This window comes from Pongo pygmaeus, chromosome 2 (genome assembly GCF_028885625.2).
Source record: "Pongo pygmaeus isolate AG05252 chromosome 2, NHGRI_mPonPyg2-v2.0_pri, whole genome shotgun sequence".
Taxonomy (NCBI): Eukaryota; Metazoa; Chordata; class Mammalia; order Primates; family Hominidae; genus Pongo; species Pongo pygmaeus.
Window position 1 is genome coordinate 57,020,291 of NC_085930.1, and position 25,720 is coordinate 57,046,010.

The 25,720-nt window shown below is 42.7% G+C and overlaps 1 protein-coding gene across 25 annotated transcripts in view; it reads left to right on the plus strand.

The window, feature by feature from the left end:
* Positions 1-25,720, plus strand: part of KALRN (kalirin RhoGEF kinase) — a 700,623-nt gene that overhangs the window by 186,990 nt on the left and 487,913 nt on the right. For all 25 annotated transcript variants that reach the window (XM_054480931.2, XM_054480928.2, XM_054480929.2 and 22 more), the window contains exons 2-3: positions 6,855-6,929; positions 13,547-13,661. In XM_054480931.2, the coding sequence (XP_054336906.1) occupies positions 6,855-6,929; positions 13,547-13,661 (190 nt within the window). The remainder of the gene's footprint in view (positions 1-6,854; positions 6,930-13,546; positions 13,662-25,720) is intronic.

Sequence of the window (25,720 nt, forward strand, 5' to 3'; positions counted from 1 at the left end):
TAAAATCTCTTCATCCACGGCATACAGTTTGTTTGCCCCTCCCTCTCTGCCTTGGCATGTACTGCTTCCCACCATCCCTTGCCTCTTCTGTTATTTACATTCTAGTTTGAAGATCATCTTCTCTGTGGAGACTGACCTGATGGATCATCTCAACTTGCCATTCTCTGTCTTCTCTGTGCCTGTGCGTGGTCAGTTTCAGTATTTCTTGACTCTTTTTTGTGACAGGCCCGGTGCGAGGTTCTGGGGTAGAACAAGGAATACTACATGGTCGCTACCCTCAAGGCATCAGGATCAGTTAGTGGAGAGTAAACGAAAACACATAAATGCCATTCAGGAGTGATGGATTATAAAGTACAACTGGAGACAGCTCAGCTTGATGGGGAGGCCAGGGAAACAGCACAGAGGAAATGACACATTAGAGAGAGATTTAAGAGGTAGGATCAACAGAACCAAGTAGCCGAATCAATACGTGTGATGGAGGAGGGGGAGGAGTCTAGGGTGCTTCCCAGGTTTCTGTTTGGTTAGCTCTGTGGATGATGGCACCAATAATTAAGATATAGTGGATACAGGATGGTCAGGTTGGGGGAAGGGTGGGAAGGTTTTTATCGGAATCTCAGAGTCTTCACTGGTTTTTTATGCAGTCTGTTAGCTTCCTGGTATTGGGGGAAATGGACACTCGGTATTTTATTAGGCTGGAAACTCAGCAGAAATTGGGTTTCCCCTCCAAGGCAGAGAATTGCCTGAGATGGGCACTGTGTTCTCAGATGCAGAGCTCCCCAGGTGGGAGCACCCCTCCTTTCTGTTTCTTGTCCAGCATTTCCCCAGTGTTCAGGGCTTTGTACCTGTGAGTGGGGGTGCAGGTGGGATAAAGAGGCATAAGCAGACTGGCTTCTCTGTCCTTCAGGGCTATCTTAGAGATGGCATCTTGGTCTGTAAATATTATCGGTGACAGTATTTATGCTACCGAAAGTAGTTAGAGAAGGTAGGGCTCTGAGGGTAGGAAGGAAGATTTGTGGTGAAATTAAAACATCTGATACATGAAGGAATGGTTTAAGCTACCAAAATGCTGAGCGGTGTGGACAGGTGTTATTCATAAACACTCCTGCCACCAAAAAGTAAGATGTAGTCCACTCTTAATGCCCTGGAGGGGGAATTTATCTACCTCCCAGATAGCCTTTTTATTCCAAAGCTGAGTTTGAATAATAGATTATTATAGGGTAATGGATGAATCTCTGGAATCTCTGGGCAGTGGAGAGGAGTCTTCCCATGATAGGGGCCGGAGGGGTGATGAGTAGTGTTAGATGAGATTTTAGGGGTCCTGTTTAGGCCAGGCTACAGGATGCTTTTCTCCATCTTCTGCCTCTGAGGCAACTCTGGAATGGAAAGACATACTTTAGTACACAACTTCCCAAAGTGTAATGTGCGTATGGATCAGCTGAGTTTTTTTTTGTGTGTGGTGGGGGGTGTTGAGACAGGGTCTTGCTCAGTCACCCGGGCTGGAGTGAAGTGGCATGATCACAGCTCACTGCAGCCTCGACCTCCCTGGCTCAGTCAATCCTCCCACCTTAGCCTCCCGAGTGGGTGGGACTACAGATGCATACCACCATGCCTGGCTAATTTTTGTTGTATTTTTTGTATAGATAGGGTTTTGTCATGTTGCCTATGCTGGTCTCAAACTCCTGGGCTCAAGTCGTCTGCCTGCCTTAGCCTCCCAAAGTGCTAGTATTATAGATGTGACCTACCATGTCTGGCCTCACCTGGGTTTCTTGTTAAAATGTAGGCTCTGACTCTGTAAGTCGGGGGTGGAACTTGAGATTTTGCATTTCCAGCAAGGTTCTAGGTGTATGTGATGCTTATTACCTTGAGTAGCAAGGCTTTAGGACTCATCTTTAAGAAACTCTTTTTTTTTTTTTTTTTTTTTTTTGAGTCTCCTTGCATTTTGTACAGGTGGTGTCCTGTCTCTGATAACAGTTAATTGTCCTATTTGGAAACCTGTCTTTCTCTGCTTGGAAGCCCCCTTGGAGAGCAGGATCCATTTCTTATTTGTCTTACTATCACCAAAGCCCGACATATGGCCTGGCACATAGTAAGTGCTCAATATAGAATTAATGAAATAATGACCTTAGGAATAGGAAAATTTCAAAATTACAACCAAACTAAGGTCCAGCCAAATGAGCTCCTGCACCTCTCAATTGTAAGCCGGATCTCCTTTATGCAGCCTCTCAGTCAGTGACTCAGTGCCATTTTGAGTAAGGCTTCTATACTGGACACCACACGGGTGAAGTAGAAAGAGAAGGCAGAAACCTGAGCATAGGGAAATGTGCAGAAACAGGGCTCAGGCCCACTTGAAGCAACATTAGAACACTTACATAGTAACTTCTAAATAGGTGCACATTAAAGGGGTGTGACTGAGAACCAAAAGGAAACAAAGAGCAATCCGTGGATACTCTGGCAGCTTGAAACTCCAATGCTCTATAAACGCTCACTCTGTTGTTTGTTTCTTCAGTTGTTGAAATCAGGAATGCTTTCTGAAGGAGATTAATATAGAACACAAGGCACCCAGGTGCCCTGGGGAATATACTGCTTCTCTAGACCCACAAAACCACAGACAGGGCTGGGGGCTCAAGGGCCAGTTTTACCATTGCCACGTAAGGTCACACAGAGGCTGGGAGCCACAGTGAGGATGATTGGCATTTTCCAACATGGGAAATGATGACTAGAAACAATGTAAGCATAACACATTTGGAGGAAGGAGAAGCCAAAGTGGGGTTTGGAGAAGACCCATGCTGGAGGATCCTGGGGAGATGGCAGGGGTAATTTGTACTTCCTTAATAGATGCGGAGCATTTCAACTTTGCTAATTAACAGAACAGCAGGCTTGTAATTCTGACAGCAGCAGGACACAAATGGGGTGGGATTAGCACTGAATGCCAGCGAAGCATGCCTTTGTCCTTAAGAAGAGGCACAACACCCACCACCCACGTTGAGTCAGGTCCATGAAGGTGCCACCTCTGATTTTGTTTTTTGTTTTTTCCTGCAGCAACTCCAAGGGCTTAGGGTTTTTTTTCTTAATGTCTTCTGAGGCCTTCTTTAGAGGTAGCAAGCCTGTTTTTTGTTTGTTTGTTTGTTTGTTTTTTTAGATGGAAACAGGTCTATGCTTGGTCTAGAGCAGGAGTGTCCAGTCTTTTGGCTTCCCTGGGCAACATTGGAAGAAAAAGAATTGTCTTGGACCACACAGAAAATACACTAATACTAATGACAACTGAAGAGCTAAAAAAAATTGCAAAAGAATCTCATAATGTTTTAAGAAAGTTTACAGATTTGTGTTGGGCTGCATTCAAAGCTGTCCTGGGCTGCCTGAGGCCTGAGGACCACAGGTTGCACAAGCATGATCTAGAGTTTATTTTCTAATACTTCTATCAAATATGCCTTATACCAGAAATAACAATGGCAATGTAAGCTTGCCTTCTTCAAGAGGTTAAGCCTCATTGAAGTTCTTCCATCACTATTCTCCCATTTTGGCATTTTGGGCTACCTGCGAAGTGGGGTTATCTGCCCCTGAGCATCTGTAAACTGATTCTGGGGGAAAAATGGGCCAGGAAGCCAGTAAAATGTTTTATCTTCCCAAGGTGCAATGAATCTTGTTAGGGAATTTATTCCCAGTGCTTCCTTTTAAAGCATATTGATCTGATAACCTGAGGATCTTAAAGGCCAACAAATATGAAGAGAAGGTTTAGAAAGTCTCAGAGTATTAGAGCTGAGTAGTACCCAGGAGGGCATCTACTCAGATCGCCAGTGCTTGGTGTGACAGATGAAGTCACTGACCTTGTATAAGTCATTTTAGGAAGGATCAACATTTCATCCATTCATTTATTCTTTCATTAAATATTTATTGAACATATACCATGAGTCTACCAAGACACGTACCTGATAGTGAGAACATGTTGCTATTTCATTGGTCCCGTTTGAGTTAGCATTCAATGAACTTCTCCTTTATTATATATTCCAACAGCTGGTTTCACAAGGGCCCTGGGGGAATAGATATGATACATAGGATTTTTAGCCAGTGCAAATAGGTTTTATATGCAAGGTCACCAATTTCTGAGCTGCTGGGCTAATTAGCTCTACTTGGCTTCACATAATACATATATTGTTGAAAAGTTATATGTAATTTAATTTTTGGCAAATGAAAAACTAATTCAAATCACTAGGGGAATTTTTATTTGAAGAGACTCTGGAGCAAATCCTTTTATAATACGAAAATTTTAGTTGTAATTGGAAATGATTGTCCCCTAGTTTGGATTTTGTAAATCTGGACACTTTAGGTTTTCTTATGGTGGACACACAACCAGGCCCAGCAGTGGCCTCTACAGGGTTGGGGAGGACCCTGGCCTGGGAAGTAGAAGCCCTAGGAATCCTAGAACAGCTGAACCCAAGGTATTGACATTTACTGGAGCCCATGACTGCAAGCTGCGTGGACAAGCTGCATACCTTCTCTCCGGTCCTGGGCCCTGGTGGGGAGAAGGAAGAGGTGGGGCACAATGAGTGGGTGTGATGGATGAGACTTGGAGCTTCCTCTTCCTCTCCAAGGGTGGGAGTAGAGAGGAGATAGGATGGGGAACCCTTTGCTTCCATTATAGCAAATTTGAAACCCTTCCTTAAGGTCTTATGGCTATTTAGAATTAGGACCCTCTTGTGTACTGCAACACAGTAGAGGACAAGAGTGACAGCAGTAGAAAAAAATAGGACAAGAGTTTAGGAGAGAAGAGAGTTATGTGGACTCTTTTTGTATAGTAAATCTCATTAGTTTGGGCCTTGCTATTGAACTTGTAAATAATCCGAAAGAAGACAGGACTGAAATTTAACTTTTATATTACATTTTTTTCTATAGAAATTAGTAGAGTGCATGGTGATATAGAGGAAAGTGTTTTAAAATTAATGTATAGAAAGATATATTTCACAAAGGAAAATCATGTATTTTGATACAGAAGCATCGTTGTTCACAAACAAGTCATGTATTAGTTAAAGATCCTTGATCCTTGTCTAACAGATAAAGCCTAATAGATTGCCAAGGAAGCTGAAATGTCTCCTCATTGCATGAGGATGAAAAAAATACTTTATATATCTATTTGTAAATTCTATAATAATTTATGTTGATCCTAATTAACCTCTATTAGTGAAATTTAATTGTTTTTCTGTGGAGAAGATAAAATTACAGCATAAATATCTGTAGAAACTAAGGATAGAAAGTTCAAAATAATGCTTATAGGCTTTGAAGTTCAAGTATTCTTTTTTATGGTGTTACTTTGTTTTCCTATTGCTCAAGGTCTTCTCAAAGTGAGCCTTGTAGCTGGTTCTCTGTCAGCTAGTAAAGAGAAACGACTGATGAATAAAAAAACTTGCAGTCTTCATTTGGTGAAAAATGAAAGAGAAGAAATAGGCAAAATGGTCAGAGACACTTAGGAAATTTGTTTTAGGTTTAGGGTATGACCTCTGATCATAGAAACTGGCATTCTGAGGACACATCTCTCTTCCTCCTTGGTTGAGTGTGCACTTGGCCCACTTCACTTCCCTAGGCCAGTGATCTTATGCCTGGCCTGGAATTTTATTGCCAAAATTCCCAGATGGGTTTCTTGAAGCAGTCAATGTTTAGAGATTGAAGGATTGAGTGGGATTGTCCTGTCCAGCATGTTGTTTTCCTCTGTCAATTGTCAAATTTGGACCCCAAGGGCGTAAGCCAAGTGGAGAAAGGCACTAGAGGGGATATCCATGGTATCTGGTTCTGCTCTCTGAGCTGACATACAACCGCTCGCCTTCTGAGGTGTATTTGTGTCATGTCCCTAATGGCGACACGTAACAGAGACCCCAGTTATAGCTCGAATTGCTGTAAGTGTGGGTGGCTCTCCCTGAGAGTCCCTGTGGGGTTCTTAGGTTAAATGATAGGGGTAAAATGGGCTAGCCTGGGATTTGTGTATGTGGAAGCTGGGTCCTGACTTCCCACAAATCTCACACTGGGCTGGATTGTCCTTTGCCTCCTGAGGCTACTGTTCCTCCAGGCACATCTTTAGTTTCCATTCTTTGTGAGCCCCAAGCTTCTGCCTCCAGCCCCCTAACAGGAACTCAACTAGAACATAGAAAGGACTTTCTAAATGAGAAGCAAGATTTAGAAAGAGAACAAGTTAAACAAGGTAGTGCATTTCCTTCCCAGGAGATTTGTGTCTCCCCATCTCCTGTCTATCGTGGACTGATGATGATGACATTGAGGGGAGGAGGAAGAGGTGGGGAGAGGAGCATTGTCATCAACTTTGCTTCCATCTGTAGGAGTTTTGTGGTTTACTTTCCTTGTTTGTAAAATAAAGACTAATAGTTGTTGTGCCAGAGGAAAGGCAAGAAGGATTATTTAGGACTTTGTAATCCATCTTGATATCAATTAACTAATTCAACAGATATTTCCTGAGTGCTGAGTATGTTCAAGACACTGTGCTAGGCACTAGAGGTACAAACATGATTTTTTAAAAGTCCCCCATCTTCAAGTTGCTCAATAGCAACAGGGCTGTTTTTTTTTTCTTTTGCCCCCACGGCATGGAGGTTTGTCCACGTGGGGAGGATGACTTGGATTGTCCTCTCCTTGAGAAGGACCGGGGGGTTGCAGCCCTGATCACCCCTGTGGCTGGCGTGATGTGGAAGTATCCCTTCTGTTGCGGACCCTCTCCTGGTCCATCAGGCTGGGCTGTAGGACCTGGACAAGGCAGGACTTGCTGACTGATGATGGGATTGGGAGACTGAGGATGGGACCCTGTGATTCAGCCAGCTGGCTCCTCTCACCCTGATTCCTTCTGGTTTGTTGTCCCACAGGGTCTTTTCGGAATGATGGTTTGAAAGCTTCTGATGTCCTTCCTATCCTAAAGGAAAAAGTGGCCTTCGTGTCTGGTGAGTATTTGTGGGACTTTCTTTTGTAAAGGACCTAGAGAAGTTGTATGTGTGCACATGTGTTCAGATTCACTTGTGTGTTAGTGGGGGAGAAGTAGGGGTGGGGAAGTTATGCTTGGGGCAGCTGCTTTCTTTCTGCTGCGGCAGACGGAGAGAGAAAGGAGGGCTCTGGCCCCAGCTGAGTGTTCTAAAGGACACCCAGAACCAAAGGGACATTCCCCGAGCTTCCTACCCAACCTCAGCCCCCTGGCCTGGCCCTGTGAGAATTGCTCCAACTGGAGAATCTGTGCACTTGGCACATTCCCTGAGGTTTTACTTGAGTTCATTTCTGCATGGATCAGGGACAGGAGATTTTTAAAGGAGTTTTTGTTTCCTCCTTATCTTTCTGTCCTGGCAAAGGGAACTCAAGTGAGGGTTCATGTTTAGATGTTTAGTTTTTGTTTTTTTCTGAATAATGACTTCCAAATATTTATATCTGACTTCTCTCTCCCATACATCTTGTGCACAAAGACCTCTTAATGTCTCACTCTGGGGTCAGCAATCTGTAGCTGGTGGGCCATCCACCAGTTTTTATAAATAAAGTTTTATTGGTATACAGCAATGTGTTTGTTTATGGAGTGTATTAGTTTCCCATTGATGGTGCAACAAATTTCCATGAACTTGGTGGCTTACAACAACAGAAACTTACTATTGCACAGTTCTGGAAGCCAGAAATCAGTTTCATGGGGCTGAAATCTAGAGTTCAGCAGGGCTGTGCTTCCAGAGTTTCTAAGAGAAAATTGGTTCCTTTCCTCTCCCAGCTTCCAGTGGCTGCCGACATTCCTTGACGTGTGACTGCATCATTTCCATCTCTACCTCCAGGGTCAAATTGCCTTCTCCTCTTGCATCTGTGTCAAATCTTTCTCTGCCTCTCTCTTTTAAGGATACCTGTGACTACATTTAGGGCCCACCTAGATAATCTAGAATAATCGCCCTATCTCAAGATGGTTAACTTAATCATATTTGCAAAGTCTTTGCCATGATATGTTTGTGGGCTATTATTCAACCTACTACAGATTGTGTTGATGGCTGCCTTCTTGCTATAACAACAGAGTTGAGTAGCTATTGCAGAGACCATTTGGCCCATGAGCCTGAAATATTTACTATCTGACCCTTTAAGAAAAAGTCCAGTGATCCCTGATATAATTGAAGCCAAAGACTGGCCAGAGCCCCTAAGGCAGTTGTTCTCAAACAATAAGATATGCCAGAATCACTCTGGGTGCCTGTTCCAGGGCTCCACTCTAGGCCTCCTGGATCAGAATTTCTGGTAGGGTCTGAGGCAGGGGCTGGGGTAGACGGTGTTAGTAGCCAAAGATCGTATTTTGAGAAACATGCCACGTGCTTATACCACATTGACCAAACCCTTATTTCTGAGTGATTGTGGTTATCTACAAGGAGTAGCAGTGGAGTCACAGAGCAAGAACTAGTCCAGTCCTGTAGAGCAGAGGTTCATGCCACAGGCACTGTTGGTCTGGCTATTGGGCGACAGCCAAAACAGAGAGAAGAGGAGGTGGGGAGAGGATAAAGGAAAGGGGAAGTTAAGCAGCAGTTGTCTCCCACCTCATCGGAGAAAAGGCAAGAGCATGATGATTCAGAGTGTAGATGTAGGAGGTGAGGGCAGGCATGCAATGGGAGTGTGCAGAAGACTTTGTAATGACTAAGTGCATTCTATATTATTGTAATTATTGTTAGCAGTAGTAGCAATAGTAATTTATTATTGTCATTCCTGTTAGATGAGAGTGACCTGGCAGCTGCCTCTCCCATTAGGGGCTAGTATATCTTATAAGGTAATGAGCCCCCTGCCACTAAAGATGTTGAAGCACAGGCAGAACAACTCCTTGGCAGGATTATGCAGCAGTGATTTGGGTATGGGGAGAGTCATAGGTAACACAACCTTTAAAACCTTTAGAAACTTGGATTCTGATTGCTTGCTAAGCATATGGGAAGACCTTCTGCAGAAATCCTAGAGGCCACCCAGCAGTGCCAGGCCTCTGATTTCTGCTGATCCCCATAGCCTGGGCTCCCAAGGATGTGACCCAGAGCCCTCTGGGAGCCAAGTCTTATCTTTTCTTCCTTCTTTTTATGGTCGTTAGTTAACCTGATGTTCTTCCTGTCCCCTGGATATCCTGCCAATACTCCCATTTCTCTTGTGCCTGACACTTCTTTTCCTCTGCAGTGCGTTCTCCATACCTTCTGCCAGTTTGAGCCTTTCCTCTCCTTCCAGAGTCAGTTCCTACTTTACCTCCTCCAGGAGACCTTCCTGGATCTAATGTATTCCTCTGAGAATCATCCTATTCCACATCAGTTTGGGGCATATGCATGCACAATACACTCTGACATGGAGACCCTTGCTTGATGTTCATGGTTTATTTTTTCCCATGTAAATTCAGTCAGAGCCCTGGGCAGAGCCTCAGAAAAAAACCTTCTCAAGTGGTAGGGGCTTGTCCACTGAGGTAAGCCTTATTCAACTGCACCTGCGCTTGTGGTGCCAGAAACTTCTGGGCTTAGGGAACATTGCCCTTCCATGTCTGGGAAGGACACTGAATAAACTGGGAAGATAATGACTGGCTGCATCTTAAAAAAGCAAAAAACAAAACAGAACCAAACCCCAAAACCAAAAAAAAGCAAACAAACAAACAAACAAAAAACCCACCAAACCAACCAGCTCTTACATCCTGAGCTTTTAAAAGATAAAACGCAAAAATAAAACAAAATAAAGAAACCTATAATTAAATAATGCAGTTTAACAGTTGGATTTCTTTCTGAGAAGAAGAAAGCGCTGCAAGGAAGGTGGTGAGCAGAGAAACAGGCTGTTTGTTAATTGAGCCTGCCCTCCCCTGCTAGCGCCCAGCCTTGGCCAGGCAAAAGGAAAGCCATGCTGCCATGGGAACGTACATTGTGAATAATCCAGGGCAGCCCAGAAGCTTCTGCATGTGGGCGTGTGCATGTCTGTGAGACAGGATTTGGGGCTGTCCCTCAGTGAGCCTCCATTGTTATCCAGCACTGCCCCGTTCTGCTCTGTCATTCACAGCTTATGCTCCCCTTGGCCTCTCTGATGTCCTTTGTACTACTTAGAAGTCACAGCACCCATTGTCCCTTTTATCCAGCCTTCTCATGTGGGGTCCATTTCACCCTATTGTCTTTATGTGCATACACTCCTTCCTTTTGGCCACCTCCTCATGATTCCTCTCTGCCTCCTTATCTCCCACCAATGTGGTTTTCCTTATTGGTTTCCACTGTTCCCAGGGAACCTTATGTTGCTGTGGCATAATCTTTTGTACTCTGGACCTGCATCTCTCAAAGTGTTTTCCAAGAACAGTTCCACAGGATGATCCTCTACAAAGAAAACGGGGTTCTACTCTCAAAGAAGTTTGGGAAATGCTGGACATTGTAGCTCTCCTTCTTGGAGAATTACAATGTCCATTAAAATACATTAACATTTTAAGGCTCTGGGAAGTCCTGCAGTAAAGAACTTTATTTTTTTTTAATCTGGCATTTTCCAAACTATAGAATAACCTCATTCCCTAAAAATTTATGTGTCTGTGATGTGTATCCATTAACATCTTGCAGATCTATTGTTATATTGACTTTATCATGGGGTCCTTATTATTCATCTCTGCTTATTGTCCTCTGTAATTTCAGCATCTATGTCAATTATTGATCAAATCCTATAGCTTCATTGCTGCTCAGCCTTCTTGGTACCAAAGTCCTCCACATACCTACCATGATTATGCACGTCCAAGATGTTGACCCTTGATATGTCTATCTGTGATTTTAGTCCCTTACTTTGACCCTTTCTGATATCCTCTTGTCATTTGGGAGAGGATGGATATGAGAGGAATAAAATCAACACCTTTCCCTCTTTTCTGGGATCTCATCATCCAACAGGACATCTCCCACCCTCCCTGGGCATACCCCATTTATAGGTGCATTAGCTCCACTCTGCCTTCACTGCTTGGAGCCTGGCACAGATACTGTGGCCAAAGCTTTCAACAGAGTTTTCGCTGTGCCCTAGTACCCTGTCAGCAACCCTGAAGCTCATGTCCTACCCAGTCCTACTGTCATTCTCGAGAGAAGTTCTCCAGTGATGGTTTCATTTCCCTCTCTTCAGTACCCTAAGCCTACCCTGACCCTGGACTGGCTGTTGTCTACTGTTCCACCCAAAGAACCATGTCCCTCAGGCAGGCTGAACTCTTCCCTCTCCATCACCTATCTCCGTTTCCTCCTCTCTCTTGGAGTTCAACAGCCTGCCTCAGAGAGGGGGGCAGCCCCATCTGCTGTGCCTTCCCTGAGACCTTGCTCCATTGTTGTCCCTACCCTTCCCAGCATAAAGATTCTCTTCCTCTAGGCTCATTCCTCTCCTTTTTTCTATAATCTTCAAAGGTCTCTTCCTTTCTGAACACCACATGGCTTGATCCTGCTGCCTCCTCTTGAATCCTTATCTACACTTCTGGATGTGGGGAATTAGAATTCCCCAGGCTTTCTCTTCTAACCCCTCCTTCCCTGCCATCTGAACCTTCCAAACTTCCTATTCACTATTTATTATATGATTTTAAAGCTCATTCATTAATGGACACTATGCTTAGGAAGTGGAACCAAGTTTCTCAGGAGTCTCAGACAGGGAAAAAAAAAAAAAAGCAGAAACTTGATTCTGTTTCCTAAGCATAGTGTCCATTAGTGAATGCACTTTAAAATCATATAATAAATAGTGAATAGGAAGTTTGGAAAGTAGAGGAAAGAAAAAGCAACTATCTTCCAGCCATCTAAAAACCTCCCCAGCCATGATCCTGAATCTCATGTCTCCAAGGCCAGCCCTGGTTCCAGCTTGGGAGGGGCAGTGTCAGCCAGCCCTCCAAGCCACTGTTTGCCAGTCAGAGCTGTGGTTCCTTGTGGTTCCAAGACTCTACTTGTAAAATGTCCAAGGAAGTTCAGGAAAAAAACAATAGCTATGGTAAAACAAGCAAACAAACAAACTGCCAGAGTGACAATGCTTGGGGTGAGGTCAAGGATAGAGGGGAAGGTTGAGAGTGTTGGAGGACCTCCCAGCTTTTGGGAAACCTTCCATTTAATTTTCTTGCTTCCTTTTCCTCATGTGGAAGGCAACGGAGAGATGGGGACCATTTCCAAGGCAGATGAGACAAGGGTGGTTATCATGTCAAAGGACCAGGGCTAGTGGTATGAAAGGTCCAACTCTGAGTTAATCTGTATGAATCTACCCTGAGTGGGGGCGCTGGGCAGTGGTGGTGGTGCTGAAACACTTTTTCATCAGGGCTGAATCTCACAGTGGCCTTGATCTTGTGTAATCCTTTTCTCTCTGCAGCCTCCTTACTTCCTCCTCAAGGGTATTCTGGATTGATTTTTTGTCAAGCCTCCCCTCTATCTGTGTGGCTTCTGGACCCCTTAACCAGAAGGAAACCTTATTCATGAACTCACACTTGGGCGGGATCCCTGGGAGACTCCACCCTCTGTGTAAGAGATCCTTGTTTTCCAGTATTGGTGAGGTTCGCACCTCTCCGCTCTCTTTCATTAGATCCCTTTGTGGTCCTACTCTGGGGTAATATCCAGTGGCCACCTGAGATGTGGTGTGAGGAGTCTGTGATCATGACATAGTGGTTTTCTTTGTGTAATGGCCAGTGCCCTGTAAGGTCATAGTTACCCTTAACTTTTTTCCTATCTAACGCCCCTGAGAAACTTGGTTCCACTTCCTAAACATAGTGTCCATTAATGAATACATTTTAAAATCATATAATAAATAGTGAATAGGGTATTTGGAAAGTAGAGGAAAGAAAAAGCAACGATCCAAAATCCTGGCCTTCTAATAGCAACAGCAATTGTCATTTTGGTATACTCCTTCCAGTTATTTTAAATGTGATGTTTAGAAAACACTTGTAATCTTAGTATGTACATATGCATTTGCAGTGATTAAGACCTTGAGCATTCTGATTTCTGATAAGATTCATGTGCTTCTCCAGCAGGAGTGACAGGTGGCACCTCAGGCAGACAGGCAGGGTTGGTTTTTTGGCTGTGTAAAAAATACTTAATGCTTTTTCTATGAATCTAAAAACCTCCCAGTAATGCTATCCTGGGATGGATGCTTTGAGGTCTTCTCATCATAGTAGTCAGCTCATCACAAGCACTCCCACCTCACAGAGGTCTATAAAGAGAAGTAAATTAGAGGTTAAATTTCCAAAGAACATAGCACTTTCCACCAGCTTGTTTTCTCAATAAGAACAGTTATCACCACTTTCATTATCATCTCACATTTGTAGGGAGCTTTACTTTTCCAAGTGCATCCCCATGTGCCAACTCATCAGTTCTTGCAACAGCCCTGTAATGTGCACAGTACTGTTTTCACCTGCCTTCTACAGATGAGGCACCAGAGAAGCCAAAAGACTTGCCCACGGTCATACGTGCTACCTGCATCTAGACCCCCCCACCTTGTCCTAAGCAGTGACCCGATTTCTCTGGATACCCTATTTCTGTCTGATCACCCAGCACTCAGACAGATTTCTTTTTCCTCTGTGGCTTTCCTTTCTGACTGGTTTTCTTAAATACTCTTCTCTTCCTTCTCCTTGCAGGGGGTCGTGATAAGCGAGGCGGACCCATCCTGACCTTCCCTGCTCGCAGCAATCATGACAGAATAAGACAGGAAGACCTGCGGAAACTTGTGACGTATTTGGCCAGCGTGCCAAGGTAAGGGGAAGGGTAATGGCCTGCAGGGGAGCGGGAGGGGAGCTGGGCTGATGCCAATTTTGGAAGGAGCCTCCATCCCTGCCAGGGACCCTAGTGGTTTCTGCTCTTCCAGTGGATTCTAATCATTCCTGGAACACCATTGTCCATTGTCTGCCTCATTCCCATTGTTATTGCTGGGATTCATGTGAATGGGGTGGGAGCTGGAAGTGGCAACTCCGGACACTCGACTCTGTATCACTCAGTTAGACGAAACACTCTATGAGACTGATTTAGGTCATGCATTTTCAGTGGGAGTGATATTGCCCCCAAAGAGAGTGAAAATTGGTTCTTGGGGATAGCAAAATATTTTTTTTTCCATGTATTAAACACAGGTATACATACTCTACCAAGGTACAGTATATGTGTGGTATTAAATTTTCACTGGGTAGGGTGATTAGGGAAAAAGGATCTAAAAAGGCTCCTTCAGGGCCTAGGATGATAATTTTAAAAAGTGGGAGAAACACTGGTCTAGGTAGCACTGGCCACAAAGTGGGTGTGGGAGACATGCCAAGGACATAGTTTATGTATTTTGAGAAGAGAGAGAAGAGACCTTCACTTGATCAAAGAACCACAAGATGTGAGAGTTGGGAGAGCCCTGAGGAGCAATCTAGGCAGATACATGTCATGTCCTGCTTAGGGAAAGGGGCTGACAGGGGATGTGTGTGGTTCACAAGGGTCAGTGGCAGAGCTTGGTCTAGAACTCAACCCTCCTGAGTCCAGCCCTGGTGCTCTCTCACCATATTTGTTCTTGAGCAGCAACAGCACTGCTGTCTGTCTCTTAGTGGGGCCAAAGCCTGTGAAATGTTTGTTGTGGCAAATAAGAAATGGTTCTTTGGGCTTTCAAAACCTTCATCTTGTCTCTGTTCATTTTATAGAAGAATTAGTGAATTACAGGGAGGAGCTATATATCCAGCTTTGCCTTTGCTGGAAGACCTGGGATAATTTTTGAATGTGCTGATTAAGTTCTTGAAGCAGGTGTTGAGTGAGGCAAGTGCTACATTTCAGAGAGCTAAAGAGGAGATGAATGTAAAGGGATGGTTGGGAGGTGATGGGCAGGTAGTAAAGGGGATTTTAAGAGCAGTCATCACATGCTTGGAAGGATGTTAAATGGAATGGTGAGCCCTGAAGAACTTCAGGCAGAAGACTGTGAACAAATAGTTGCTGAATAGTGTCTGTTTTTTTTTTTCTTTATGATATCCACTGGGAACAGAAAAAAGATAAAAGGTCTTAAGCTTCAGTAAAAGGGATTTGGGTTATATCTGAAGAAGAACTTATAAACTTTGAGTGCATGAGACAATGAATGTAAGGATGAAAGATTTTTTTTTCTGGGGGTCATTATAAAGAAGAAATACTCTTATCTGTCTCAGAGGCAAGGAGGTAGACTAAATAACTCATGATTGATATAGGTAATTTAGCAATTTAGCCATCTAGGAGCTAAGCAGTTTTTTAAAGCACTTTTCCTAAGTATGTGACTAACAGGCATAAAACCAGGAATTTTCTGAAGCAATTTACAATAGAAGTTTTCATAGGGACCTGTGATGAACTCTCAGTTCTCTTAAAGACAGAAGAAATTGGGATCCCGGAAGACATAAAGGGTAAATTTTTCTTTCCTGCGTGTTCATCACATAGCTGCAGCTAATTCATGCTCATCTTTTCTTTAGAATAAAGAGGGAAAGAGTTGGAAGAATACTTTTCTTCATTCTGACTTGTTAAGCAAAGAGTGGGACAAAACAGACTGGAAGCAATTTAAAAAGAAAAGGTTTCCGCTGGGGTGAAGGGGAACAAAACCCAAGAGGGGCTGAGAGGAAGGTCATGAAAAAGGTGGAATAATACATTATCACTGAAGGAACACACAAGATGCAGGCTCTCTGCTTCTCAGGGGGTGGTCACATCATTGCAATCTGCACTCCTGAGAATCGGAAGGCTCTTCACAGGGCAGGCAAGAGCCCTATTGCCAGTGGGAAGAACTGTTCTGTGATGCCTGCTGCCCTGCCTCCTGAGGGACCTGCATTCATGAAGTGTAAGCGCCCGGCAGGCCACAGAGTTCACCTAGTCATGCCCACCAGTCACTTCCTAATTCTGTTGGCTACATGTCACACATAATGGCTGTTGGATGGAACAGGATTGTTCTAAAGACAGTGAAGTTTGGAGTAGGAAAACTGAATAACTTAGCAGGTCAGATTATATTTGCCACTTTCTTCTGTGTAGCCATGGCTTTGGAAGAGAAAGGGAACAATGAAAATTAACTGTTAGACTCAGTAGATGATACTGATGAGAAGAAATTATTTATCTGGGTCAGATCCAGGATGCTAAAAAGACAGGCTCTTGTTGTTGGAGGTGGATTATTACAGGCTGGTGTGATCAAGCCTGTAGGTGACATTTGATCATTTGATGCTTTTTTTTGAGACTGAGTCTCGCTCTATCACCCAGGCTGGAGTGCAGTGGCGCAGTCTCGGTTCACTGTAACCTCTGCTTCCCAGGTTCAAGTGATTCTTGTGCCTTGGCCTGCCAAGTAGCTGGGATTACAGGCGCCTGCCACCACAACTGGCTAATTTTTGTATTTTTATTAGAGACGGGGTTTCACCGTGTTAGCCAGGCTGGTCTTGAACTCCTGACCTCAAGTGATACACCCACCTCAGCCTCCCAAAGTGCTGGGATTAGAGGCATGAGCCACCTCTCCTGACCAACATTTGCTACTTATTTATTCATGCATTTATTCATTATGTAGTCAACAAGTATTTAGAGCTTCTCTATGCCAGGTAGATTGAGGATTTGTGGTGAACAGGAACACACATTTTGAGAAATTTAGGGGAAACCTGGGTATTTTCCTACCCAGTGCCAAACCAGTAATAGTAAAAGGCAGCCCAAGATGGGAGTGCATTGTAGCATAGGAGATGAACCAGCCAGCAGAAGACAAACAAATAAGGATAAGTGAGTGGTGAATGAGGATCCTAGAATTTAAGGAACCAGCAAACTTAACGGCCATTTGGGGGACCATTTTAGAATAGATGATTAAACAGATAGTGTTGATAATTTAGAAATGAATAGGAAGAAATAGTCCCACTCTCCTCTCTGTAGGCCAGGCCATATCTGGACCACTGCATTCAACTCTGTAACATTCATCTGTCCAGCTTCATTTTAAGAACTACATAGATCAGTTAGAGTGCTGTCAAGGAAGCAGCACATTAAGGCACCCACAATCCATGTCTCCACAGTCGAAGGAATGAGGGATGTTTGCTGGCAGGCATGAAGATGAAGGAAAAAAAAAAACAACGCAATTCCTGACTTCAGGAGAGCTGCCCCAGAAATAAGGGAACAGGCATGGCCTCTGTTGCATTAGCGGGTAGACATTAGAATCAGGAGAAAGAACCTGCCCACATGGAAGCTGTCTAGCAACATTGCTGCTGCCTCTGGAGAAAGTGAACTTCCTGTCACTGGAGACCAGATGACCCTCTGTTAGGGATGCTGTAGAAGAAGTTCCTCTACTGGATTGAAGGTGGGCTTAGATAACTTCTAAGAATCTTTCCTGCCCCGAATTCTAGGTTTCTGTGATATTGGAAAAAACAATGCATCATAAAATCCAGGGCCTCAGAACAAAGTATTACCACCCCCACCAATATGCATCTAAGTACTCTCTTCTCAGACTTCCTAAGTAAGTTAAGGTCTGGGATTTCACTTAAGATTTTGTCTATACCTTAAATCCTAAGAGAACTTCTTTTTAGTCCCCTTGGACTCCAGGTGGAAATTTTGGGGCATTACCCAGGACCAAGGATCCTGCTGGGGTGTAACAGCTTGGATCAGTCCTGACTTATTCGTTCAGCATCCATCTTGGCCTGAGATGAGTCCCGTCATTTTGACTTCTCTGTCTGGCTCCTGATGAGTTTGGGCATCTATCTCCTAGGTCACTCAGGTTTTCCATCATCTTATTCTGAGGAGTCGTAGGTAACAGGGTGGGAAGAAACCTTAAACGTCTTCTAATTCAACTTTTCAATAACTCCATCCACTCAGTTCAACAAATATTTACTGAGTGTCTACTATGAGACAAGTTCTGGATAGGAATCTCTTGATGAGGTCTCATGTTATCTTTACTGTCATCCACCTACACTTATCTAGCATTTTTTTGTCCTGGTCTGCTATCTGCTTACGGTTACTTGTATGTGAAAGGAGTGGAAAGAAAATACTCAGATGTGATCAGCTGATGAATGTCCCTAGAAATTGAAAGCCAGGATATAAAATCCAGCATGAGAGTAAACAACTGTCCAGGCCTAGCCCACAGTGTCTATAATCTACCCACTGTGATTATTGGGAGTTGACGAAATGCTTGAAATAGGAATTTCTAAGCACTACATCTAGTAAGGAAATCCTGGGTTACTTTTATTGCATTGAATTCCTCTTTATCATCACTGTTAGCCTGCTTTGTCATGACCTTCTTTCTGTGACTCCTAAGGGCACCAGTTGATGTATCTGACACTTAATCTGCTCTTAGCAGTTCCACTGAGATACTGAGTGTTCTGCCAAGGAATGTGGTTATCATATTGGTGAGGAAAGATGACAAGAAATTAGGATGAGTTATTCTGTAATGTCAATCAAATCAAGGTGCCTTTACTTGTGGCTTATTATTTGATAACATTTGCTCTTGTTCTACAGATTTCAGCAAAAGATTAAGTTGGGCTTATGGCCTGCACTGTCTTTGTGCAGCATTACCAGAAAATAGGTGTAAGCAGAGAGAACCAGGAAGACAGCTGAAAGAAGAGGGGTAAAAACTGCAAGGGTTTCCTCCCTCTATTTTCTGCATGAGAGAGCCTGAGCTATCCAAACTACTGTCATGAAACGTGTTCTGTTGTAAGGGCCTGTTGAGATGTGTTGTTGGCACCTTTCTCTTTGCTCTGGGATCATCAATAAAAGGAGGATGTGGGGAGGAAGGGGAGGGATCAAGTGATGGAAAGGCCAGATAATAGGACCAATGAGAACATTTAGGTCACATTGTTTACATTTCCCTAAAACATACCTTTTAAAGATCATTGTTGATTTCTTTATCCATTTTAAATTTAAACCCTATGTATAAATAGTTTATAATTTCTGTGTATAAACAAGATACTTTATACACACATTTCCAGCATTACCAGTTAGGTGTCCCTATTGTTGGCTATATGTAACCCCAGTCCTGAAGAGCAAATAGCATTCTACCATGCTGCTAAGAAACATAAAGCAACAGCAGTAACTGCAATTGTTAGTAATCACCTTCCTTAGAGTCATATCAGCTTTTGCAGCAAAGGATGAAGAGGCATCTTAGTCTAGAAGGAAGATGCTGAGCTTTGGATCCCAGCTCTACCTTTCTGCAGCTGGGAAACATATGGCCCCTCAACCTGGGTAATTTGGGAAGACTTTAACCAAGAGACAGTTTATAAGTCTGTGGGCAGGGAACAGAGAAACCAGCAAGGTTTGGATCCCTTAGGCATTGCAGGCCTGGAAACAGCATGGAGGGGAAACATCACCACTTCTAAGAGAGAGGAGAGCTTTGTGAGAGGCTGCCTGACAGGAACTGTGGGCTTCAGTGGAAGATGCCACCAACTCATGGTGACTCCATGACTGGGAGCAGGGGAATTGGTACCTTGACCCCACTCTCTTCCCATTCTCTCATCTCCTGTCATCATTGGCTGAATGTACTGAGAAGCCAGATGACAGGGGAGCCCGTTGATGTAGTCCATGTAGGTCAACTTCCCAGGGCACTGGGTAGTGGAGAGAAGATACAGAATGGATTCAAGGTGCAAATGGAAGATATTTGGCACAGAGGGAGACTTTGGACATGCTATTCACCATTTCTGAGTTTAATATTCTAATTTTTATTTTGGGAAAACAATGTCTATCTCATAAGGGTATTGTGAGGAATTATCTAGCAGTCTCTCTCTAGCACCCAGGTGCTTGTAATTGTTAGTCTTTCCCCTAAAGGAGGTCAGTAATAGTAGTAATGATAATAATAGTAACAAAAAAATATATGAACATACATAGATAGCAATATTTGCTACGTATGAGGGACTAGATGCAGTGTATATAAAGGTTATGAAGCACAATAATAAAGCGAGCGCTTGAGAGCCTACCCTCCAATTTGAGAAGCAGAACATCACCTCTATCCTCAATGCTACCTAGGGCTCCTCCCCATTCTGACTCTCCTACTTCCCTCAAAAATAACACTGTCCTGGGTTTTATGTTTATCCTTCTTTTGCTTTTTGGGAGGTATAGTTCAGCACATATTTTCATAAACAATATATTATTTACTTTTCTTGTTTTTGAGCTTTATAAGCATGGTATTGTACATTATGTAGTTTTCTGTGACTAGCATTTTTGAACTATGTGATGTGCAACAACATGGATGAATCTTTAAACATGATTTAGAGTGAAAAAGAAGCTAAGGTTTTGACTCTGAGAACTCCAAACCAAATTATTAATAGATTAATGCAGTGCTAAAGTGTCTGTTGAGAAGTTTCTCTTAGTTAACTGAAATAAGGAAAATTAATAATGATTACTTTTCTCAGTACTTTAGAATAAATATCATAATTTATATCAATATCAAAGAAAAAGTAAAATTCTTTTCAATTTATTAATTATTGGTATTAAGTAAGATAAAGTATATAAAGTCCTTACATAGTGCCAGGTACACAGTAGATTCCATAAACATTAGGTTGCATCTCCTTCTATGGTCTGGGGAAGTCTGACATGTGCATAATTGTGGGGTAGCACCTTGAGTTAAGTGATGAAGTAGAGGGTTGAACCCAGTGCTCTGGCCTCCCAGCATGTGGAAGATACAGCATCTCTGTTGACTGAGAGCGGGGAGACTTCAAAAGGGATGTGAGCAGCATTTAGAAGCCCCAAGAGAATTTTGCTAAAAGCACAAAGGGGTAGGAGTGGGCCAGGCAGAGGGAAGGGCTCAAAGGAATGCTGGGGGTGGGCAAAGGAGGTGAAGGGGTGTCAGGTTAAGTTCCAGAAACTCAAGATGTAGAAACACATAGTATTTTGGGAGAATGGCAGAGGATAGGGCAGAGAGGCATGTAGAATTCCGTGGGTCCAGTTCAAGAAGTTAGTTACTAATAGGCAATAAAAAAGCCATGGAAGAGCTTTTCAGCAGGAGAATGACAATTAAAATTGCATTTTAGAAGATTCACTCTGGCAACTGAGTGGAAGATGAAATGGAAGAGAAGGCTAGCCAATGGGGAAACAGTTCCAATAATGTGGGTTAAAGATAGTAAAAATAACAACTAGCATTTATTAATCAATTCTAGGCACTGTTATAAGTATTTTACATGCATTAACTTAATTCTCACAACACTTTGAGAGGGGAATTATCATTATTTCCCTTTTACATATCAGGAAACTGAGACTTAGAGAGATGAAGTACTTGCCTACTGGCACACAGTCAGTATGATCTGGAGCCAGATGGTCTAGCATGAGAGCCTAAGCTTTTATCCAGTGAAGAGATGAGAAGGCCAAAGTGAAGGAAGTGGCAGTGGTGGCAGAGTGAGAGGATTGATTTGGGGAGAGTAAGAAGGTGAACTCTGAAGGATGGGCTAAGACTGGATTTGGAACAGAGGGACAATGGAAGAGGGCAGTAGGGAAGGGTGCCAACACAGAGATCTAACAATGGTGGGCAGGGACCACTATGCTTCAAACTTGCTTTCCTGAAGCTTCTCTTTGGAACCTAAGTGTGAAGGTTGCTGCAGGTGAGAAATACAGGTGGTAATTGCCTCAGTCTTGGGCTTCTGCTGGCCAAGGCAACCATGGTGGCTGTGGATATGCAGGACAACAGGGGTGGTGAGGGTAGTGGTGGTGCGGGGGGTGGGGGGGTCCTTCACAGTTCCTCCCCCAGGTGTTTGTGTTCAGTTTTAGGTGAGTTAACTCTCATTTATGCTCATCTGTGAGTGATAGTCAACCATGATTTAGTTACCAAATTATACCAAGAGATGTAGGGAGAAAACAAAAGCACTTAAGACAATAGAAATATTTAAAGAGATTAATAAAAGACTATCAGTAGCAGGGACCCCGAACTTAATGCCTACATTGGTGGGGTAGTCTCTATCGTATTCTAGCGATGATCATCTTGTTCATTTTCCTTGAGTCTGAGATGTTTCCTTCACCCACCTGCCTGTCTATTTCTATATTGGCATTGCTGTGGTGTCAGAAGTACAATTCTGGAATTAGTGCTCAGTTAATGCACATTTTGAGGCTCCTTCATTTCCATGGCCATGCCACCATTGTAGGACTTGGCAGGTCTGTGGGGCCTGCACAGTCCATGTGGGGCTAAGGGACTACAGGGGCTCATGGAAACACTGTGAACAGGGACAGGTTGTAGGGAGTAGGGAAGAGCTGGCTATCATGCTTCAAATGCGGAGAGACACATTTGTGCTTCCCTGGAGAACAATAACTGGAGCAATCAGAGGCGGAAACCACTTGGTCATGAAGTAACTATGAGAAGCAGCCCTGGTTATTCCAGGAACCAGTAAGTGCCTGTAGTGATAAATCAAGGACCCACCCAGCACTGGACAAAAGAATTCCTAATAAGTGAGGGTAGTGAGTCTCCTTCACATGCATATTCCATGTGTACTCTCAGAATGGGCTTTGGGCATCAGCGTTGACTTGGTGGGAGTGGAACGATAGCAGAGAAAGAATGGGCTGCAGGGAAAATGCTGACACCTGGAAATTATGTAGGGTATTCCAGTCCAGGAAGAATGAACCCCAGAATCCTCCCCTCTGGGAGGTGAAATGTGCATGCTTGCTAAAATTTTCTTACCTATAAAATAGGCATAAAGATATTACCAAACACAATTGTAGTGAGGATTCTGTGAGATAACACATATGAAATGCCTAGCCCATTATTTAGCTCACAGAAGGGGCTGACAACAACTGGCAGTTTCTTTCCCTTCCCTTGCTTGAAAGTAGGGACTTTCTTTTATCATTTGTCCTTTATTGTCCCTAGCACTGCTTTTTCAAAGTTAGGGTTAGGGTTATGCTTAAGTTTAGGATTAGAGCTAGTAGTGATAGCAGTTACAGCCATAGGTAAGTAATACTTCGCTTCTAATACATAATGAATGAATATATGTGCCTAACAGTGTGATAAAGTTTTGGCCTATATTTTTAAATTAGAAAGATATTTCTTTTACTGGAGAAAGTAAGTGCAGAAAAAATATTTTCAGAGTTTTTTAAAGCTCTTGTAACTGTACCACCTAGAGATAATAACAATATATTAACATATTTCCTTCCTATTTTTTTTTAGAGGTTTGTTTTTTTGAGATGGAATTTCATTCTTGTCACCCAGGCTGGAGTGCAATGGCGTGATCTCGGCTCACTGCAACCTCCGCCTCCTTGGTTCAAGCGATCCTCTTGCCTCAGCCTCACGAGTAGCTGGGATTACAGGTGCCCACCACACGTCCAGCTAATTTTTGTATTTTTAGTAGAGATGGGGTTTCACTATGTTGGGCAGGCTGGTCTGGAACTCCTGACCTCAAGTGATCCACCCACCTCAGCCTCCCAAAGTGCTAGGATTACAGGTGTGAGCGACCGCGTCCGGCCTAGAGCTTTTTAAAAACAGAATTGGACTATATTGTTTCTTCAGTTTTGCTGCTTGCTTTATTCCAGTTAGCATCATACTATAGGAATATTTTCATAACATTAAAAACTTTTCACGTGTAATAGTGTGTCTTGGGATGCATCATATTTGATTAACCCTATCACTAGGCATCTAAGTCGTTTCCAAAAGTTCAGTGTTGTAAGTAACCCTCAGTAAAAATCTTTTTATATAAACCTTTGTCTGTATCTTAAGTGGCTTCTTCGAGATAGATCTGTAGCAATCATGGATGTTTTTTAGTTTTTACATGTATAATTTTTTTTTTGCTTTTTAAAAATTGATACATAATGTACATATTTATAGGGTGCATATGATATTTTGATAGATGTATACAATGTGCGATGATCAAATCAGAGGCATTGAGATTTCCATCATCTCAGAAATTTATCATTTTTTTTGTTGGAAACATTCCAAATCTTCTCTTGTAGCTATTTTGAAATATATTATAAATTATTGTTAACTAGAGTCACTCTACTGTGCTATCAAACACTAGATCTTATTCCTTCTATGTAACTGTATTTTTGTACCCATTAATCACCCTCTTTTATTCCTTCTCCCTTCTCTTCCCAGCCTCTGGTAATCATCATTGTATTTACTACCTGTGTGAGTTGTTTTTTTCTAGCTCCCACATATGAGTGAGAACACGCAATATTTGCCTTTCTGTACCTGGCTTATTTCACTGAACATAATGTCCTTCATTTCCATCCATGTTGCTGCAAATGATAAGATTTCATTCTTTTTATGGCTGAAGAGTACTCCATTGTGTATTTATATCACATTTTCTTTATCCATTCATCTGTTGATGGACACTAAGATTGATTCCACGTCTTGGCTATTGTGAATAGTGCTGCAGTAAACATGGGAATGCAGGTATGTTTTTGATACACAGATTTCCTTTCTTTTGGCTACATACCCAGCAGTGGGATTGCTGGATCATACGGTAATTTTATATTTTTTTTTTTTGAGAAACCTCTGTACTGTTTTCTGTAGTTGCTGTACTAACTTACATTCCCACCAACAGTGTATGAGTGTTTCGCTTTTTCTGCATCCTCCTCAGCATCTGTTATTTTCTGTTTTTTTTTTTTTTTTTTTAGTGGCCATTCTAACTGAGGTGAGATGATATCTTATTGTGGTTTTGATTTGCATTTCACTGATGATTAGTGATGCTGAGTATTTTTTTCATGCACCTGTTGGCCATTTTGTATATCTTCTTTTGAGAAATGTCTATTCGGATCTTTTGCCCATGTTTTAATCAGATTACTTATTTTATGAACCTTTTTTTAAAGCTGGTGGGACAACTCACCAAATTTATTTCCAGATTTATCAATTTATACTCCCAGTATGACTTGCAATATTTGTCTTTCTGTGCCTGGCTTATTTCACTTAACATAATGTCCTTCAGTTCCATCCATGGTCATGCAAATGACAAGATCTCATTCTTTTTATTGGCTGACTAGTATTCCTTTACGATTTCCTTTCTTTTGGCCATATACCTAGACATGGGATCGCTGGATCATATGGTAGTTTTATTTTTACTTTTTGAGAAACCTCCATACTGTTTCCTAATGAGATTTCCTATTCTTTGCATTTCCCTAAATTTTTTTGCTCACCATTGCCCAGGCACCATTGTGCAAACATTCTTATCACTGTCATCAATGACCCTAACTTAGGGCCATATATTGTGTACCTAAACCTTATCCTGACTTTGGAATGACTAAAGAGATTGGTCACAGGGCCTGCTCTGTGGGGTCTCCCAGGCAAGGATTCCTTTTACTTTCCTAAACTAATATGGCCCCTTAACAGGGAGCACACATTAAAGTTAGGATCTGATATGAAATCTAAAAAGGGCTTGCTTGTTTTTTTTGCCCTTGGTGATTCTTTAGTTTTGCCTCTGGGTGTGTTTCAGCTCCTTGGCTGGTTGTGTAGTCAGTTCTGGCACGGCTTAAAGTGGTTAACCTCTTTTGTGTTTATCGGAACTGGTGTCCTTATCTGCCTTTTATGGAGAAAGGCCTTTCTGGACAGCAATCTTGAATGAGCCTGGAAAGCCTAGGTGTGGTCATTTAATTTCTCTTTTAGGCTACTGTAGTCTATGGCTTACCAAGAGCAGGCTGATCAGGAAGCTGAAGTGTCTGGTGTCACCTTGATTAGGTCAACTTCAATGTCATGTGAAATAAGATCCAATGCATTCAGGTGTTTCTGGAGTTTGTGGTAGGTAATCAGGATGAGTTAAATTTAGCTGGGATTCATTTGGCTGGAATATTGAAAATAAGAGAGTTCCCTGAATATAGATGCTGGAGAGACAGCCTAGCATTGGGGGAAAAGGATGTGTTTCTTCAGTTACTGGGATCCAGATTTGGGGCTGTTTCTCTTTCCCCCATTACATATCATTTTCACTGTGTTTTCT